This window comes from Octopus bimaculoides, chromosome 28 (assembly GCF_001194135.2).
Source record: "Octopus bimaculoides isolate UCB-OBI-ISO-001 chromosome 28, ASM119413v2, whole genome shotgun sequence".
NCBI lineage: Eukaryota > Metazoa > Mollusca > Cephalopoda > Octopoda > Octopodidae > Octopus > Octopus bimaculoides.
Window position 1 is genome coordinate 11,821,963 of NC_069008.1, and position 19,720 is coordinate 11,841,682.

Genomic DNA, 19,720 nt, shown 5'->3' on the forward strand with positions numbered 1-19,720 from the left:
TGATTGCCTGGAGGACTATGATAAATAAGAGGGGGCTGAGGACGGAACCTTGGTGGACCCCTACCTCTACCCGGAATTCATTGCTGTATTCATTTCCAACCCTCACCTTACTGGCAGCATCTCTGTACATGGCTCGCACAGCTCTCACTAACCATTCTTCTATCCCAAGTTTCCTCATTGACCACCAGATAAGGGATCGGGGGACCCTGTCAAAGGCTTTCTCCATGTCAACGAAAGCCAGGTACAGAGGTTTATCCTTAGCTAGGTATTTCTCCTGCAGCTATAGAATATATATATATATTCCTTAGTAGATGCCATGCAGTGGGACTGAACCCAGAACCATGTGATTGGGAAGCAAGCTTTTTACCACACAGCCATGCCTGTATTTATACACACACACACACACACACATATATATATATATATATCTTAGTTACTACAAGTGCTAACACTGCTTACCTGGTATATACATGTGTGTATACATATATATATATATATGTACACAGTGCATAAGATATTTGAAGACAGATTTATGTTAATTAGAAAACAGATAATAACTTTATTAATCAAAAAATGCTATGAGGATAAAAATAAACCTTTTCTATAATGTTATCCAATAAAGCCACCTTCAGCTTCAACAATTGCTTCTATATGAGATCTAAATCTACATGCTCAAATCAAGTGGTCCTGGTTCATTTTGGACATTACTCTGACTATGGCAGCTTTCAAAGAATCTTTGGTATTAGGGACATGTTCATTGACCTCTCTCTCAACAACACTCCACATGTAATAGTCCAATGGATTGAGATCTGGGGAATTAGGAGCCAAATGTTAGGGATTATGTGATCATGTAAATTTTCAGCCATCCATTCCTGTGTTTCTAGAGCCATGTGCGATAGTGCAGAGTCTTACTGAAACACATATGACCTTCCATTGCATATACTGTTTATCCAGGGCTTAACAATTATTTGTAGGTGGCAGAGTTAACTCTAAGGCCTTGTCGAAAGAAGTTAGGCATCACATGCCCTTCATTGCTAACAACCCCTAAAATCATAACAGTTGCAGGAAATTTTGTATGCAACCATCTGTCATTTCTTCTGTTAACTTTTTGATCTTGGTCGAAGTTTTTCATGTTTGAGAAAAACCAAATGAAATCTACTGGATTTTTCATTTAAGGGCCTTTTAGATCTGATGTAGTGATTTTCTTTTGCTTTTTCTGACAAATTGACCTTTCCTCATCATATAAGACTTATATCTTTGTGGTCAATATTTCTGACTGTTCCTTCTGACACATGGAGATCTTTTGCAATTGACCTCATGAACTTTCTGGGATTGTAATCAATGGTCTGTTGAACTTGCTGGATAAATTCAGGTGTTCTGATGATTTCAGAGCACTTAGAATGCTTTGATACTGATGATATGTTTCCATTTTCAATCTCTTGCTCCTTACAAACTTTGTAGATGAAAGATTTGGCAACTTTTAAAAATCGAGATATTTCAAAATCGCTATGCTCAGCCTTTATAACCACAATAACAACATGCCACTTCATTTCTTGCGTAAGCTGAGGGTCTGCCATTATTATTTTCTGAAACAAAGATTATACAGAGTTAGCAAAAAATGCAACAATGAGCCAAAAACAGTATGTCCTCAAATACCTTATGCACACACACACACACACACACACAATTTAGTTATGAGAATTTTTAAGAAATCAAGACACATCAGCCTGTAGGATATCAGTAATGGCTAGGTATGATTACATGGAGCTCACAGTAAAATAAAACAACATTGGAGGCTACAAATGTTGGCAGGATACAGTAGATATGCATGTACCAAATCCAGTTTATAACTACAGATCCAACATCACCGGTGAGTCCTTCATATGGAATACACAGCAAAAAAGTAAGCATGAATAGCATTTAAAATTTACAACTGTTTCAGTTGCATTTTATTTAATGAAGTCATAAAAGTCTACATCATAATATACAATCCACCATCATTGGGTAAAATTTAAAAAAAGGATAACATTTTAAGCATAGACCTGGACATAGCCAGCATTGGGACAGTATCCCTATGGATTCCAGGGAATGCATGGGGGCTATGGCTTTGGACCTAGAAACGAGGAGGGAATAAAACTGCTGGAGTTCTGTGATGCAAATAATCTTATTATCTGTAACACTAACTTCAGAAAATCAGCCAGCCACCTAATCACATAGTCTGGTGGTCATATAAGCCAGATTGACTATCTCCTCACCAGTAACGAGATAGATGGATGCTTTAAAATACAAAGTCTCTCCCAGGTGAAGAGTGTACAACCCAACATAAGTTACTTGTTAGTGACTTCAGGATTAAAGCTAGAAAGACTCGGAGAAATAAACCTATCTGGAAAAGAAGACTATGGAAGCTCAAAGACCCAGCAGACACAAAAATTTTGAGATTTCCTAACGGAAGCTTCTGACAAAAAGGAGGAATAGTTGGGAATATATAGCTTAGAAGACAACTAGAAATTTCTGCAGGACAATCTACTGAGGGTTACTGACGAAATCTGTGGTTGGTGTAGAGTCCCTGCTAGACTAAGGGTGAGATGGTGGTGGAACAAAGAGGTAGTGCTATAAAAGCAAAATGACAGGCCTAGAAAGACAGTGGAAGCAGAGAGTTATATCAGGCAGCCAAACGGGCAGCTATGCGTCAGGTTTACATAGCAAAAGGAATAGCTGAAGGTAAGAGATTTGCAAATGTTCTACAGTGTGAGGATCAGAGGCATGAGGTGTTCAGGATTGCAAAGAAATGTATCAGAGAGAATAGAGATGTGGTGGGTGAGAAATGTGTGCGAATGGATAATGGTATGCTTGGACTTAGTGACTCGGAGAAGAAAGATGCATGGAAGTGTCACTATGAAGGTTACTAAATGTAGAAAACAAATGGGAAGAGAGTGTACAAAATATCAAACCAATTGAGGAACCAGCCATCAGATTTGATAGCAGCATAATAGATAAGGCAATTAAAGACATGAAGATAGGGAAAGCCCCTGGGCCATCAGGAATCACTGCTGAGATGATTAAAATTTCTGGTGGTGTAGGACACAACTTAGTCACCCGTATAGTTAATCAGGTTATTCAGGAAGGCACCATCCCCAATGACTGGTGTAGTAGTATTATAGTTAGCTGCTACAAGGGTAAAGGTGATACCTTAGATGGAAACAACTACAGAGATATTAAGTTGCTAGATCAAGTCATGAAAGTGTTTATTGTACCTGTGCAATAAACAGCTTAATGACAAAATTTGGGAGTGGGGATAGTTGATTACATTGACCCCAGTTTTCACCTGGTTCTTATTTTATTGGCCCTGAAAGAGTGGAAGGCAAAATTGACCTCAGCAGAATTTGAACTCAAAATGCAAAGATGGACAAATACCAGTAAGCATTTTATCCCATGTGCTAACAGCTCTGACAGCTTGCTGCCTTAAGCACCATCTTAATAATGACAAAATTACTTAACTAAATTCTTCATTATTTTCAAAATTAATTTAAACAGTCATTGTCTTTCAACAGAAATATGGTAACAATAGAATTAAAGTAATCTAAACTAAAGACTTCCTTCAAGATTTCATGTTAATTTCTTCCAAATACCAGCTTAATGATAAAATTTGTTTACTAAATTCATTATTTTCAAAATGAAATGAAACAAAGCAGTGTATATCAACAGAAATATGGTAACAAAAGAATTAAAGTAATCTAAATTAAAACCTTCCTTCAAAATTTCATGATAATTTTTGTTCCAAACACTAACTTAACAATGGTTTCAATTGCTGGCCTTGTGCCAGCAATTTATGGGGCCAATTACATCGACCTCAGTGTTCAAGTGATATTTATTTTATTGACCCTGGCAGCATTTGAACTCAGAACTTAAAAGCATTTTGTCCAGCATGCTAACGATTCTGCCAGCTCACCACCTTAATAATGGTTTCACATTTTGGCAGAAGGCCAGCAATTTTGAGGAGGGGTAAGTTGATTAGATTGACCCCAGTGATCAACTGGTACTTATTTTATTGACCCTGGAAGGATGAAAGGCAAAGTTGACCTCGGTGGAACATGAACTCAGAACATAGCAACGGACGAAATGCAGCTAAGCATTTTGCTTCGTATGCTAAAGATTCTACTAGCTCATTGCCTTTTAAGCATCAACTAAATAATGACAGTTATTTTATGAAATTGTTTATTATTTTCAGAAGCATTTGAAACACAGGAAATGTATTTCAACAGAAATATAACAAGAGTTAAGAGTATATCAACTTTATTTAAATTTTGGATTATTGTGAATATTCACAAAGTGTGATGAGCTCAAAACTCAAGCTTCTGGGCCACAAAGATTGAGAAAATGTGATATCTTTCACAGACATGTTCAATCCATTACCAGCATGGAGAATGAGAACTGAATTATCAGTAAGGAAGACTCTTAGATTATATCACCCACTTTATATTAAGTTGAAGGTTGTATAGACATATGCAAATTAACATTCAGTTTAACCATCAAGTCTTAAGGAATCAATGATATTAATGAAAGAAGTTATAAAATTACAAAATTCTTGCAAACTGAATCGTTGATAGTTACTCTTCTGTATAAATACATCCATGTGAATTTAAATTACTTCTTGAAGAGACAAATTTCCCACAAATTTCACAGTGATATGGTTTCTCTCCTGTATGAATACGTTTGTGTGTAGTTAGAGTATTTATTTGAGAGAACGACTTCCCACAGATATCACAGAGATATGGTTTCTCTCCTGTATGAATGCGTTTGTGTTTAATCAAGTTACATTTCACAGAGAATGATTTCCCGCAGATATCGCACTGATGTGGCTTCTCTCCTGTATGAATGCGTTTGTGTATCGTTAAGGATTTCTTATTAGAGAAAGATTTCCCACAGATATCACAATGATATGGTTCCTCGCCTGTATGAATTCGTTTGTGTTTAATTAAATCGCTACTTCCAGAAAATAAACTACCACAGAAATCACAGTAATATGGTTTTTTTCCTGTATGAATGTGCTTGTGCTTATTTAATTCACTATTTTGAGAGAATGATTTGCCACAAATATCACAGTGATATGGCTTCTCTCCTGTATGAATATATTTGTGTTTAATCAACTCACCATTTTGAGAGAATGATTTACCACAGATAGCACACTGATATGGTTTCTCTCCTGTATGAATGTGTTTGTGTGTAGTTAGGGCATTTCTGTGAGAGAATGATTTACTACAGATATCACACTGATATGGTTTCTCACCTGTATGAATGCGCTTGTGAGTACAAAGGTTACCTTTCTGAGAGAATGATTTACCACAAATATCACACTGGTATGGCTTTTCTCCAGTATGAATGCGTTTGTGGTGTATTAATTGAAAATTTTGAGAGAATGATTTACCACAGATATCACAATGATATGGTTTCCCATCTGCATGAATGTACTTGTGAGTAATTAAGTTACTTCTATGAGAGAAAAGTTTGCCACAGATATTACAGTGGTATGGTTTCTCTCCTGTATGAATACGTTTGTGAGAAGTTAATTCATAACTTTGGGAGAATGATTTACCACAGATATCACAATTATATGGCTTCTCTCCAGTGTGAATACGTTTGTGAGTAATTAAACTACTTGCTACAGAGAATGATTTACCACAAATATCACAGTGATATGGTTTTTCTCCTGTATGAATACGTTTATGTTTAGTTAAGTCATTTTGAGAGAATGATTTACCACAGATATCACAATGATAAGGTTTCTCTCCTGTATGAATACGCTTGTGATTTGTTAAGGTACGTCCTTCAGAGAATGATTTACCACAGATATCACAACAATATGGTTTCTCTCCTGTATGAGTGCGTTTGTGTTTAGTCAAGTGCACTTTACAAGAGAATGATTTCCCACAAATATCACAGTGATATGGTTTCTCTCCTGTATGGGTGCGTTTATGTATAGTTAAACCACTACTTTCAGAGAATGATTTACCGCAGATATCACACTGATATGGTCTCTCTCCTGTATGACTGCGTATGTGTTTAGTTAAGTCACTACTTCCAGAGAATGATTTACCACATATATCACACTGGTATGGTTTCTCCCCTGTATGAATACGTTTGTGTCCAGTGAAGCTTTTTCTATGAGTAAATAATTTACCACAGATATCACAGTGATATGGTTTCTCTCCTGTATGAATGCGTCTATGATCAGTTAGATGAAAATTTCGTGAGAATGATTTACCACAGATATTACAATGATATGGTTTCTCTTTATGCTCAACCAAGCTACTTCCTTTACAGAATGATTCTTCACAGATAACACTATTGTACAATGACTTTTCTATCTCTTTTGACATCTTTTCAGATAAGAAGAGAAAAGTCAATTCCTTGAATTGTACAAGCAACTCATTTTTCTATAACATTTTTTTGTCACAAAATACACAGACTTTTTTTTTCTGTTTATATTTTATTTCTGACAAATATTCCTTTGGCTACATTTCCATCAACAGTGATCACTCTCAAGATGCAGCAAATTCTTCTTTTAAAATTCATCCAAGTTTATTTTGAATACTAAGTCATTTTGCAAACATTACCCATTTAGCCTTCACATTATTGTCAAAACTAATACTTATTTATTCACATTGTTTTGAATTAATCCTGCATTATCTTGTGGCAATGAGATTTTGATGAGGTAATTGTTAATCTTTAGAATGAGATTGTAGGGTTCGTATGAGAGGCCAGATCTGTCCAGTTTGTACACAAAACAGATAAAATATTTTGGCTGGATACAGCTGGTTTAAACGCTAAAGATTTAAGACAGTGAAGTATAGAAATGCTGCTATTAATCTCAGTTCAGAAGAAATATTTCACAGCAACTCAATATAGATTTATATAAACAGGTTTATATTTATTTTGTATAACATCTTCCTTTAGTCTTTAAAAGATGATCAATATTGTTGAAGTATCTGAAGCAAAAATTTCCTTTATGCCACTGACATTTGGTTTTCTGAAATAATAGAAAAACAGTACAAGATATAGAAAATACTTAAAAAATAGAAATTCAACTGTAGAAATATTGCTATATTTTTCTAATGGAAAGCTGTGGATATATACTCTTAAACAATTAATGTTTCTTACTTATTTCAGTAATTTGAGTCCAACCAAGGGACTATTTTTTTTTTACAGCCTAGTACTTATTCTATCGAACTTGTTTGCTAAGCCACTAAGTTATGGGGACGTAAACACACCAATACAAGTTGTCAAGTGGTGGCAGGAGACAAACACAGACACAAAGACACACACATCGATATATATATATATATATATATATATATATATATATATATATATATATATATATATATATATATATATGACAGGCTTCTTTCAGTTTCTGCCTACCAAATCCACTCACAAGGTTTTGGTTATTTGGTTGGCCCGAGGCTATAGTAGAAAACACTTGCCCAAAGTGTCACACAGTGGGACTGAACTGGGAATCATGTGGTTGGGAAGCAAGCTTCTTACCACAAAGCCATGCCTGGTAATTAAAATTAAATTGCATAACCTTGTGAGATGACTGCATTATTTAGACTTCAGCTACACTTTCAGATTATCTAACATCATAGTGGTTTCAAATTTTGGCACAAAGTCAGGAATTTCGGGGGAGGGTGTTAGTTGATTACCCCTATTTCCATTTTGCCCAATGAAATTGCCTATATGTGGTACTTAAACCAGAATTCCGCAAAAAAAACAAAACAACAACAACACTAAGACCCGAAAACTACCGGTGATCTTTGTTCAACACGTTACTTTCACTTTGTCAAACTCCTGTCAGAATGAGCTTGTTTTGGCGGCCGCAGGAAGATTATTATGTAATGCTGTAACCTACTTGTTTTTTAAATGGGATATTTTTGATGTTATTAAGAATTATTAACTGTTGAGTTTGTTACTTATTTGTATATTCAAACAAAACAAATATTAATTAAATGAGGTCGAATTGCTAGAAATCGCAACATAAAATCATATCTAACAACACAAAAATGAGTAACAACAGCACCATGTGAAAGGAAATACAATTAACTGCTGAAAAACGAAACAGAGAAAACATATTAGTTGACTAGAAATAGAATATACCTTGTGTACGATAAATATAAAAGGTAGAGGAATGAATTGGCGTGAAATAAGAAATGTTGGGAGGAAATAGGTTTAAAGATGGAGAGAGGAAGTACAGGATCGCAGCGAATGAGACCCAGAAGTACGGTATTGAATTACGTTAGGGACTTTTAATTCACAACACCGTTTACACTATATTTGTAATTAAATTTAATGACACGATGTGTGATAATTATCTATTATTAAGGTGAACGTTAATGTTTGTGGATAACATATGGTGACCTGCATGTTCTAAGGTCGGTGTTTCATCACCTTTGCAATTAAATATTTCATTATCTCACCAACTACGTTACATCGTTAATTGGTTGTTCCCTATTTTACAGGACAGGGCAAATGGATCTAAATTAGCAACAAATGAGAGAATAACTTTTCTCACATTTCACGATTCAGTTTATCTTCAAGCAGAAATGTATCAGTTGGATTACCATGGCTTCCTTTTCCAGAATCCGCGGGGGATCAATCCTAATTAGATCTACGTACGAAATCGACCTCTTTGAATTACAGAAAAGAATAAATAAATCTTCAAAATTGGTAAATCATGCACTCGAAATTTCTCTTTTATACATTACTACAGAGCAGAATTCAGGTTTAAGCACCCTATATTACCCCTACGTAACTTTTTTAACTTTTTGGAATTTTCAGAAAAATTTGCGAATTTGTGTTCTACACACGGAAATTCATGCGATTATGGAAAAAAGAAAAGAAAGGTGTGTTTTAAGGGCGAGTTAGCTGTTATTCTTAACACATCTCATGACCGCTTGATACCATCCTCGTGTCTTTGTCATTCTGACATGTATTGATGTTTTTTTAAATATTTTTCTCTCCATAAACACATTTAATGGAAAGATGATGCACCCAAGCATTGGTCTATTGCTTGGATTTAAACCAAAATTTGGATTTTAAACTCTGATTTAAAAAAAAAAATGGAGAAAGATTGGATATTTTAGGATTTATTGGAGGTGGAGGATTTAAGCCAAAAGTTCGGACTGCCCGTATTTTAAATTCTGATTTTAACAAAAAAATAATAAAAAAACTGGTAATAGAATCGATTTATGGTGGGAGTGGAGGGATTAAAATTTTTTTTTTTTTAAATAATTGTATGGATTCCCACGTGTAGAACATATTTTCAAACATTTTCTAAAAACTCCCCCCCCCCCCAAAAAAAAGGGGTTGGGGGTTATATATAGGGTGCTTAAACCAGAATTCCACTGCTACTTGATCTACTTGAAAGATACATTCTCTGAAGGAAATTTGGAATTTAATAGATTATTGAACTACATCTGCTTGTTGTTGTTTAGTCCTGATCAGCCTTGATCTAATTGGGAAGAGCCATTTTAACGATGCTTCCTGCCCTAACTCTTCGAAACGCCAGTGTTAGAATGGTGGCAGCTGATGAAGGAAATGTTCTCTATGTGGCCTGTGTGTTTTCTGTACTCTGTTTATCATTTTGTCTACGTGTTGTTTGTAATGTCCTGTACCCAGAGATGCATCTATATATACAGGTAGATGTAAGTATGTACATACATGTACATATATATGCATATACTCATTTACTATTTGATCTAATTGACTTTGATTATCAAAGACATTTCAGTAATCATTTGGCTGCTATTTCTAGCACATGAAGTGATCACCAAGAGGTCTGTGATCAAAAGCATTCCACCCATAACCCTCCCAACTTTTTGTTTTTCAGAATCGTTAGTGTCGAGTAAAGGCCTTGCAGTATTTCTTCTGGCTCTTTACATTCTGAGTTCAAATCCTACCAAAGTCAACTTTGCCTTTCATCATTTCAGGGTCAACAAGCACTGGGGTCAATGTATTCGACTGTTCCCTTTCTCTTAAAACCACTGGCCTCGTGCCTAAACCAGAAACAATATTCATGGATTTTAACAAAGAAATTTATGCATGGGTTAGGGATGTAGCTGCTATTTTTAGCATGCTGGTTGACAGAAATACAGACACATACATCTGTCACTAGATCAACTAACCCTGGTTCAACTCTGACTCAGCTGATTAAAGTATTCTACCCATTAACACCCCGTTGTTTTAGATTTTTCAGGCAGTGAGGTGATCATGTTTGGTATACAGAATGGTCACAACTACAATAATTTAAAAACAGATAGGCATAGGAGTGGCTGTGTGGTAAGTAGCTTGCTTACCAACCACATGGTTCTGGGTTCAGTCCCACTGCATGACACCTTGGGCAAGTGTCTTCTACTATAGCCTCGGTCCGACCAAAGCCTTGTGAGTGGATTTGGTAGACGGAAACTGAAAGAAGCCCGTCGTATATATGTATGTGTCTGTGTTTGTCCCCCCAACATCGCTTGACAACCGATGCTGGTGTGTTTATGTCCCCGTAACTTAGCGGTTTGGCAAAAGAGACCGATAGAATGAGTACTAGGCTTCTAAAGAATAAGTCCCGGGGTCGATTTGCTCGACTAAAGGCGGTGCTCCAGCATGGCCACAGTCAAAAGACTGAAACAAGTAAAAGAGAGTAAAGAGAGATAGGATGGTCATAATTTTTAAGACACATTTAGACCTGCAGCAGTATTAATAGGACATAAATATGACGAAAGACATTCCAGCAATGACTGTCCACTCTATTTTTAGGCATAGTCAATCTAAGAGTACATTCTTAGTCTTTCTATTCTTAAGATGATAAGAATGTAACACGAGAAATATTTAGCAGTTACTTTAGACAGGATGAGCAACCAAACAGAAGTTTTTAGTTGTCTGAAGGCAACTGATATTGGCTTGAGACAACAAAAGTCTTTTTCAAACCACTTTAGCTTTTATATGTGACTACAAAGTAGTTCATTTTACTCTTCTTTACTTGTTTCAGTCATTTGACTGCAGCCATGCTGGAGCACCGCCTTTAGTCGAGCAAATCGACCCCGGGACTTATTCTTTGTAAGCCTAGTACTTATTCTATTGGTCTCTTTTGCCGAACCGCTAAGTGACGGGGACATAAACACACCAGCATCGGTTGTCAAGCAATGCTAGGGAGACAAACACAGACACACAAACATACACACACACTTATATATATACATATATACGACGGGCTTTTTCAGTTTCCGTCTACCAAATCCACTCACAAGGCTTTGGTCGGCCCGAGGCTATAGTAGAAGACATTTGCCCAAGATGCCACGTGGTGGGACTGAACCCAGAACCATATGGTTGGTAAGCAAGGTACTTACCACGCAGCCACTCCTGCGCCTAACAACAATTAAAAGATGTTCAGTTTAACGCTTACAATGTCTACAATGACTTCAAATTGTAATTATTCAACTTACTAAAAATAGCATGGAGGCATGTGGCTTAGTGGTTTGGGTGTTGGATTCATGACTAAGATTGTGGTTTTGATTCCTGGACCAGGGAGACACATTGTGTTCTTGAGCAAAACACTTCATTTCATGTTGCTCCAGTCCACTCAGCTGGCAAAAATGTGTAACCCTACGTCCTGTCCAGGTGGGGAATATATATGCCGTGGAAACCAGGAAATCAGCCCTATGAGTTTATATGACTCAGGAAGGATTTTATTCATATCCTTTTTTTTTTCTGTTCTATATTTAAGAGATGTGGAATTATGTACATTATTTACATTTGACGGACATTTGTCCTCATCTTGTTTGTTGTTAACACAATATTTTGGCTGATATACCCTCCAGCCTTCATCAGGTGTCTTGGGGAAATTTCAAACCTGGGTTCTCATTCCTAAAATAGGAAAATAAGAGTGAATATTTATTTTATGAGCTGTGTATTAAGTCTATAAAATTGGGTGCATAAAGTATATAAAGTGCATCAAGTAATCATTGTATTACAATTTCTTTCAGTTATCAATGAGTAGCAGATGAGCGACTTTCTTTTGATACAACACAGGCTATGCTTTCAGGATTTTTGGATAAAGTTTTCAGACATAACCCAATAGGTTTACCATTAATTCTATGAAATATTCATGGGTCCTATTAGTATTAATGTTTGAAAAGTATGTCCTGTAGATGGCGTCCTCTTCTACATTTGCATTTTGTCAATCTGCCGTTGAGATTCCCCATCGCTTGGTGCAATATCTCTGTTGATATACCACAAATTTCGTCTTGAATTCTTTGTTTCAGTTCTTCCAGTGTCCTTGGTTGAGATATGTAGACCCAACTTTTAAAGTAACCCCGCAATTAAAAAAATCACAGACAAATCTGGTGATCTTGGGGGCCTGTGAATGTCACTGAATCTTGAGATGACACGGTTACTGAACAAATTTTACACAGCTGACATTGATTGTCTTGTAGAGTGTGATGTATCTTCATGAAGTTGTGGAAAATTATTCAGTGCAGGTGCAACAAAAGATTACAGCATCTCAACATATCGATCCAAAGTGACAGTCGTTGTGATTCCCTCTTCGTTTTTGAAAAAGTAAGGTCTGGTGACCCCATGTAATGAAACTGCTGTGTAAAGGGTGTTCATGAAGTTCTTTAGGGTTACTGTTTGCCCAATAAGAATAGTTCTATCTGTGAGATGAAAATAGGCCTCATCTGACATCCACAGTTTGTCCAGAAATTCATTGTTTTTGTTTATATTTTCCATAATTTTTTTCGTCAAAATGGAGAATTCAACAAATACTCTCTCAGGACAACCTTACTGCAGCTGTTTGCTTATGAGCTGAACAATGTGGGCTCTGTAAGACTGAAACGTGTAGAGCCTTGATATTCTATGGTGTATGAACACTTTTTGATCATCCTATTGGTTTCTTTTTCAGAACCGATCAAGTCTCTTCAAGGATTTTAATCTACGTTTTTATAACATGTTTTGAGGGAACTTGACCATGACACCCTAAATTAAGATGACGTTGGAACTCTGTGCACCCTCCAAACTATTGTCGTTTTTATAAAGCATTTTTATGACAAAAGCACATTATTGACTGTTCCACTGATCCATGATTACTAAGCTGCAAGGTTGTTTCTACATGAAGCTCACTGTACTGCAGTGCTGCCAAATGTACAGTACTACATGGTTGCCTCTATGCATTTCAGAAGTTGCCATTTTATTTGTTTAATATCTGTCAATCATTTCTTTTTGTCTTGGATTTGAAGTTTTCCTATTTTTGTTGGGTTTTTCAAAAGTTCCCATTTTTTTGGTTACCCTATACTTATAATTTCATTAAAAACTGTGGGGTGATAATCACTAATGTTTGCACATGTAATGTCTCTTATTAACGCATATCACCAGTCAAAATACTTGGCAGTGTTTCATCTGTCTTTATGTTCTGAGTTATGTTCCACCAAGGTCAACTTTGTCTTTCATCCTTGAGTACTGGGGTCAATGTAATCGACTTACTCCCTCCCCTGAAATTGAAGGCCTTGTGTCAAAATTTGAAACTATTATTAACAAATATCATAAACTGACTTATATTAGTCATGTTTTTGTTACCCTTGTTATTTTTCCCATTTGTCTTTTCTTTGTTCATTGATAAGTTTCTTTTTGTTTCATATGTTTATACTTTTTCTCTTTTATTTCCAGAAAACCAGATGATATTGTCGTTAAAGATTATCAGTCATTTATCAAGATTGAAAGAAAATGTTATGCAGAACTCATACAGAACCAGGTTTATATAAATCTATGGTAAAATCACTGTGAAATATTTCCTCTGACTGACAATGTTTAGCAAAGTTTCTCCGTTTCACAGTCTGGAACATGTGCAAGATGACATTGCATTCTCATTAAGCTTGGATTACTAAGGAGTTTGTCACATCTTCAGATATTGACTAAGATTACAGAATAAATATTTGTTAGGAATAAAAATTCTAAATCAAGAAAAAAAGAGAAGCATCTGTATATTTTGATGACAGAAAGAAAATGATGGCAAATGAATTGTGTGAAGACACTTTTAAGTGTAAATCAGACTCTAAAAGAAATGATTTTACTGAAGAAATATTACCTAAAATAGAAAAAATACCATATCACTGTGATAGCTGTAAAAAGTCATTTTTAAAAAAAGGTAACCTTATTGCTCACAAATGTACTGGAAAGAAACCATATGACTGCAATATCTGTGGTAAATCAATCTCTCGCAGAGGAAACTTAACTAAACACAAACAAATTCATGCAGGAAAAAAACCATTTCATTGTAATATCTGTGGTAAGTCATTCTCTGCGAATAGTCACTTAACTGCACACAAACGCGTTCATACAGGGGAGAAACCATATCACTGTGATATCTGTGATAAGTCATTCTCTGAAAGCGGTCCCTTAACTAGACATAAGTGTATTCATACAGGAGAAAAACCATATCAGTGCAATATCTGTGGCAAGTCGTTCTCTGTAAGTAGTCACTTAACTACTCACAAACACACTCATACAGGATCGAAACCCTATCACTGTGATATCTGTGGCAAATCTTTTTCTGTAAGTAGTCACTTAACTAGACACAAACGTATTCACACAGGAGAGAAACCATATAACTGTGATATCTGCGGTAAATCGTTTACTGAATCTGGTCAATTAATTAAACACATACGCACTCATACAGGAGAAAAGCCATACAACTGCGATATCTGTGGTGAATCATTTCCTCGAATTGATTGCTTAACTACTCATATACACATGCATACAGGAGGAAAGCCATTTCAGTGTGATGTCTGTGGTAAATCATTCTCTGTAAAAAGTAACTTAACTAAACACAAACACGTTCATACAGGAGAGAAACCATATTACTGTGATATCTGTGGCACATCATTCTCTGATGGAAGGACCTTAACTATACATAAACGTATCCATACAGGAGAGAAGCCATATGACTGTGATATCTGTGGTAAATCATTTTCCGTAAGTAGTAGCTTAGCTAGACACAAACGTATTCATACAGGAGAGAAGCTACATCACTGTGATATCTGCAGCAAGTCATTCTGTCAAAAAACACAATTAACTACACATTTATCTAAGCATACAAACAAATAACTGTATCATTGACATAAGTCATTTGATGAAAGAAAAATCGTATACAACAGTTGATGTTATCACACATGAAATAAGCTACTACTGTATCATACTTTCTGTGTGAACACCTCCTAACACTCTATTTTATGCATCCATGTTTATATCTACATTAGTGACATTTCTATTTTGCTATTTTTAATAAAAATTATTATTTCAGAATACTCATATATATTCCATCTAACATACTTCCTGAAGTATGAAAATTTAGACTGTAGATAATAGAAGAGGTGTTTTCTCATACATCAGTAATTACATTTTAGAAATTACATAAACCATAAAAGAAAATATTTCATCATATCTTAGCAGAATGTTGTGTAATATATATATATATATATATATATTCACCATGATAGATCGCTAGCCACTATACATTCTTTATTTTCTCTCCTTGTTTCTTTCTGTGTTCTTTTCTGTGGAAGAGCGTAGGCTTGAAACATTAAAGACTTTTTCACTTCCCGAGCGTTAAATTAATACATCCATTTGTTGTCTACACCACCTGCCTTTGTCTTTTGTGTTTTTGTGAATTCTCCCTATATATATATTGGTGCCTTGTTGTACCACTCATCTGAATTTATATATATATATATATTCTGGATCTTATATACATTTCTTCATGTATGTCATGTATATTCAAGTGTGAAGTTTATTGCATATATTTCATTATTGAAATAATTCTGTTGATTGTGAAATTTATCATCATCATCATCATCATCTACATTCCATGCTGGCCTGGGTTAAATGGTTTGACTGAAGCTGGTAAGCCAGAGAGCTGCACCAGGTTCCAGTCTGATTTGGCATGGTTTCTATGGCCAGATGCCCTTCTTAATGCCAACCACTCCAAGAGTGTAATGGGTGCTTTGTACATACCACTGGTATGGGGGTCAGTTACACCGGCATTGGCCACAACGATGATTTCACTTGATGGGTTTTCTCAAGCATGGCATACCACCGAAGTTCTTAATCATTATCATTGCCTCCATGAGGCTCAATGTTTGAAAGCTGCTTTTTATGTGGCAGTTACATGACACTGGTATTGGCCATGACTATAATTTCACTTGGCTTGATGGGTTTTCTCAAGCATGGCAAATCACTAGTCATTGCCTCCACGGGGCTCAATGCTTGAAGGGTGCTTTTTACATGCCACTGGTATGGGTGCCAGTTATGTGACACTGACATCAGCCATGACTACGATTTCACTTGGCTTGACAGGTCTTCTCAAGCACAGCATATCGCTGAAGGTCTCAGTCACTTATCATTGCCTCTGTGAGGCCCAACATTTGAAGATCATGCTTCATAATTTCTTTCCATTATGTCCCAAACAAGGTGAGAAGTCACTTAGTGTAAGGGATTCCTTTTTCATGGTCCCTTACCTCAAGTGGTTCTTTACCTTGTTTGGGACTTCCTTATAAAAAATAATTAAAATATGATTCTCTCATGATTTGATGGTTGTGCTAAATGTTAATTTGCAAATGTCAATGTAGTCTTAACCCTTTAGCACTTAAATTGGTTATATCCAGCCATATCTGCCCTTCCAAATGCCAACCACTTTACAGTGTGGACTGGATGATTTTTAAGTGGCACCAGCTTTGGCAGGGTCACCAAGTAACTTTGCAAGACAAGGAATTTTGAGAGGAGAGGAAGTGATCTTGTGTCAGATGATGAGAAGTTAGTATAACAAAGGGACAGAGACAGGTGTCTTGCAGTTACCCAACCAGAGAAAGAGAGAGAGTAAACGAGAAAGAAGGCAGGACAACTGCACAAATATCAATTTGGCTGCCAATAATGTTGTGAAATAGAAACCCATAACAAATGACCAATTTGTCCAGAAAGGTATGACATATCTTAAAAGAAAATCATAAACATAAATTTTTGTAGTTATAAAGGGTAAAGACTCTTTTGGTCATGAATGACTATAGGATTGCACCTAGAAAGTTACCCTCCGAGGCATAAGTCCAGGCAAAGTTTTGGGAAGACCAACAGTCTCTCATGCATACCAGCCTCCCCTCTCCACACCACTAATATTATCCAAGGGAAAGGCAAAGGCTGATACAGTTTGGCACTATTAACATTGCAACTCATTTCTACAGCTGAATGAACTGGAACAACATGAAATAAAGTGTCTTGCTCAAGAACACAACACACAGCCTGGTCCAGAAATCGAACTCCCTGCTTCATGTTAGTGAGCCCAGCACTCTAACCATTGAACCTAGTGCCTTCAGTGTTAATTCATTACTCATAGATATTTATTTCTACTGTACATATATTAACATATAGCCTTAATGCAGCAAAATTGGATTATTTTCAAAGTTGTAGTCACTATGTTTATAAACAATTTTATACAGACACTGTATTCAGTCACAAGTGTTAAGAAGTGAAACATGGTGTATTGATGCTAGTGGGTGGATGGATAGGGTTAATTTAGATTGTTATTTCACAAAATCAAAGGGCCAGCTGAAAAGTTCATAGGTTGGTCAAAATATTCTCATAGGATGTGATCAAATGAAATTCAGTTTCCAACATATTCCCACTTGCAGTTCACACACTTCTTACATCGGTGTCACAGTAATTGGATCCCATTAGCAAAGAAGTTTTTATCCTGTTGCTCAAAAAATGTCACTAACAGCAGATTTGACATCATCATCATCATCACTGCAATACTGATACCCAACCAAGTGTCTTTTCATGTTGGAGATCAGTTCAAAGCTAGAGTCACACACAGCAGCCATTGGAAGCAAAGAATTGTGTACTGGAGCATTACCCTGATGAAACAGCACTTCTTTCATTAGTTTTCCTGGGCATTTGGTCCTGATAGCCTTTTGTAACTGCCTCAGCAAGTTGATAGAGTAATCTCCATTGATGATGTGGGTCTTTTGAAGATAATCAATAAACAGAATGCTTTTTGTATTCCCAAAAACTGAGGTCATCACCTTCCCTGCAGATAAAACGACCTTTGGAGCAGGTGAAGAGGGGTGTTTTGACTGCATGGATTGTCTCTTTGTCTCTGGCTCAAAGTGATGAGTTAGGAAATGTTGAAAGAAACCAGCCAGATCTGCCTGAAACAATGCTAGATTTTTCTGTAATGTGAGAGGCTTGGTGTACTTTTGATCAGATGTCAAAAGAGACACCTGATCAAGACTGTACCAAACGTGGCACCCACCAAGCAGAAACTTTTGTCATGCCAAGTTCATTGTGCAGAATATTCTCAACTCTCTCATGGGGCATACTAATAGCATTGGCTATTTGATTTGTAGTCAATTGACTGTCATCCACCACCATGTGGTGAACACGATCAATGTTTTCTTCAGTGTTGAGAGTTGCAGAACGTCCAGACGTTGAGTTATTTTCAACACTTTCCCTTCCCCTCCAAAATTCAGCTGCCCCCCTTTTGCACTGTCGATAAAGCTGGAGCATTATCCCCTAATGTAGCAACCAAGTCAGCATGAATATTCTTAGGGGCTGTCTATTTTCAAGTGAAGTCGCTACTAGTTACTTTTGAAGTCTTCTTTGAACAGTCAGATGTAAGTATGTCTGGAAAGGAACAATGCAGTTATTAATAAGGTTTGAAATGAATGCATGCAAAATTTCACAGCTGTGGCATACTAAGCCTATGAACTTTTCAGTCTACTCCCGTAAAACATCTGACCATGGCTTGTGCTGACACGTACTAAAGTTTGTGTATGAGTATGTGTGCGTGAAGAAGATGAAAAATATAATTGTAACATCGCCTGCGAGATTCGAATGCTGCATCTGTTCTAAACAGTATTGTTATGTTAACCACTACACCAAAACGTTGTCTATCACTTTTGCCCCACCCCCTTAAATTAGCAAACTTAAACTAAGTATCTACTCTACCATACTAGTGGCCTTTAAATGGGGTCCTAATCTCCACCGGGGTGGGGAGGTCATAGACGCTGGTATGTTTGTATGGTTATGAAATCTCATTAGAGCTGTTGATTGAAGTTTCTGAACTCAGGAAACTTTTAGAAAATGCAGAATGAAATGAATCTGGTCTTCTAAAGGCAAGCTATGAAAGTGTCGAATAAGCAAAAAAGAACCTTCCCGACAAAAAGAAAAAGGAACAGGGGAGATAAATCCAATGTAAAGCCCCTATTATTCGTTACTCCGATTCACTTCTGTACCACTTCCTCTTACTATTATATTACTTGCTTCCCCTCCAGTCCACTCTAGAAGCATTACTGTCAGTAATTACTCAGGCTAGGCAGTTGGTGTTCTTTATGTTGTAAAATATCATCAAAAGATTTGTCAGTATATAAAAGTATAAAAAGGAGCGCCAGATAGTTAAAAAGTCTACTTCTTAATTATGTAAGAACGACCGTGCGAACCAAAGGAGAAATGGTGACGAATGGAAAACAGGCTCCTTTTTTAACGCGTCACACAGTCGACACAAAATATAATGATATATGTTATAATACTATAACATAGAGAATTCGCATGTGGAATGCAAAGGTATTCCAGTAAGGAAAACGATATTGACTCAACCAATAAAGATGTATAACAGTAAGATTTATTGGAGCAT

At 36.3% G+C, this 19,720-nt stretch overlaps 2 protein-coding genes across 4 annotated transcripts; one reads left to right on the forward strand and one right to left on the reverse strand.

Moving 5' to 3' along the window:
• Positions 1 to 1,864: 1,864 nt before the first annotated feature.
• On the reverse strand, positions 1,865 to 8,259 carry LOC128251059 (zinc finger protein 271-like). Its single transcript, XM_052977380.1, has 2 exons — positions 8,155 to 8,259; positions 1,865 to 7,027 (listed from the first exon to the last, which is right to left on the reverse strand). Exon 2 carries the CDS (start codon positions 6,375 to 6,377, stop codon positions 4,608 to 4,610), a length of 1,770 nt encoding a protein of 589 aa, XP_052833340.1. The 5' UTR covers positions 6,378 to 7,027; positions 8,155 to 8,259; the 3' UTR covers positions 1,865 to 4,607.
• A 60-nt stretch (positions 8,260 to 8,319) lies between these two features.
• Positions 8,320 to 15,344, forward strand: LOC106868860 (zinc finger protein OZF). Of its 3 annotated transcripts, XM_014914306.2 has the most exons (3): positions 8,326 to 8,429; positions 8,517 to 8,724; positions 13,708 to 15,344. In XM_014914306.2, exon 3 carries the CDS (start codon positions 14,044 to 14,046, stop codon positions 15,142 to 15,144), a length of 1,101 nt encoding a protein of 366 aa, XP_014769792.1. In that variant the 5' UTR covers positions 8,326 to 8,429; positions 8,517 to 8,724; positions 13,708 to 14,043; the 3' UTR covers positions 15,145 to 15,344. The 3 variants fall into 3 exon arrangements, with proteins under 3 accessions (XP_014769791.1, XP_014769792.1, XP_014769793.1); XM_014914305.2 differs by having other exon boundaries at positions 8,320 to 8,724; XM_014914307.1 differs by lacking the exon at positions 8,517 to 8,724 and having other exon boundaries at positions 8,336 to 8,429.
• The last annotated feature ends 4,376 nt before the right edge of the window (positions 15,345 to 19,720 follow it).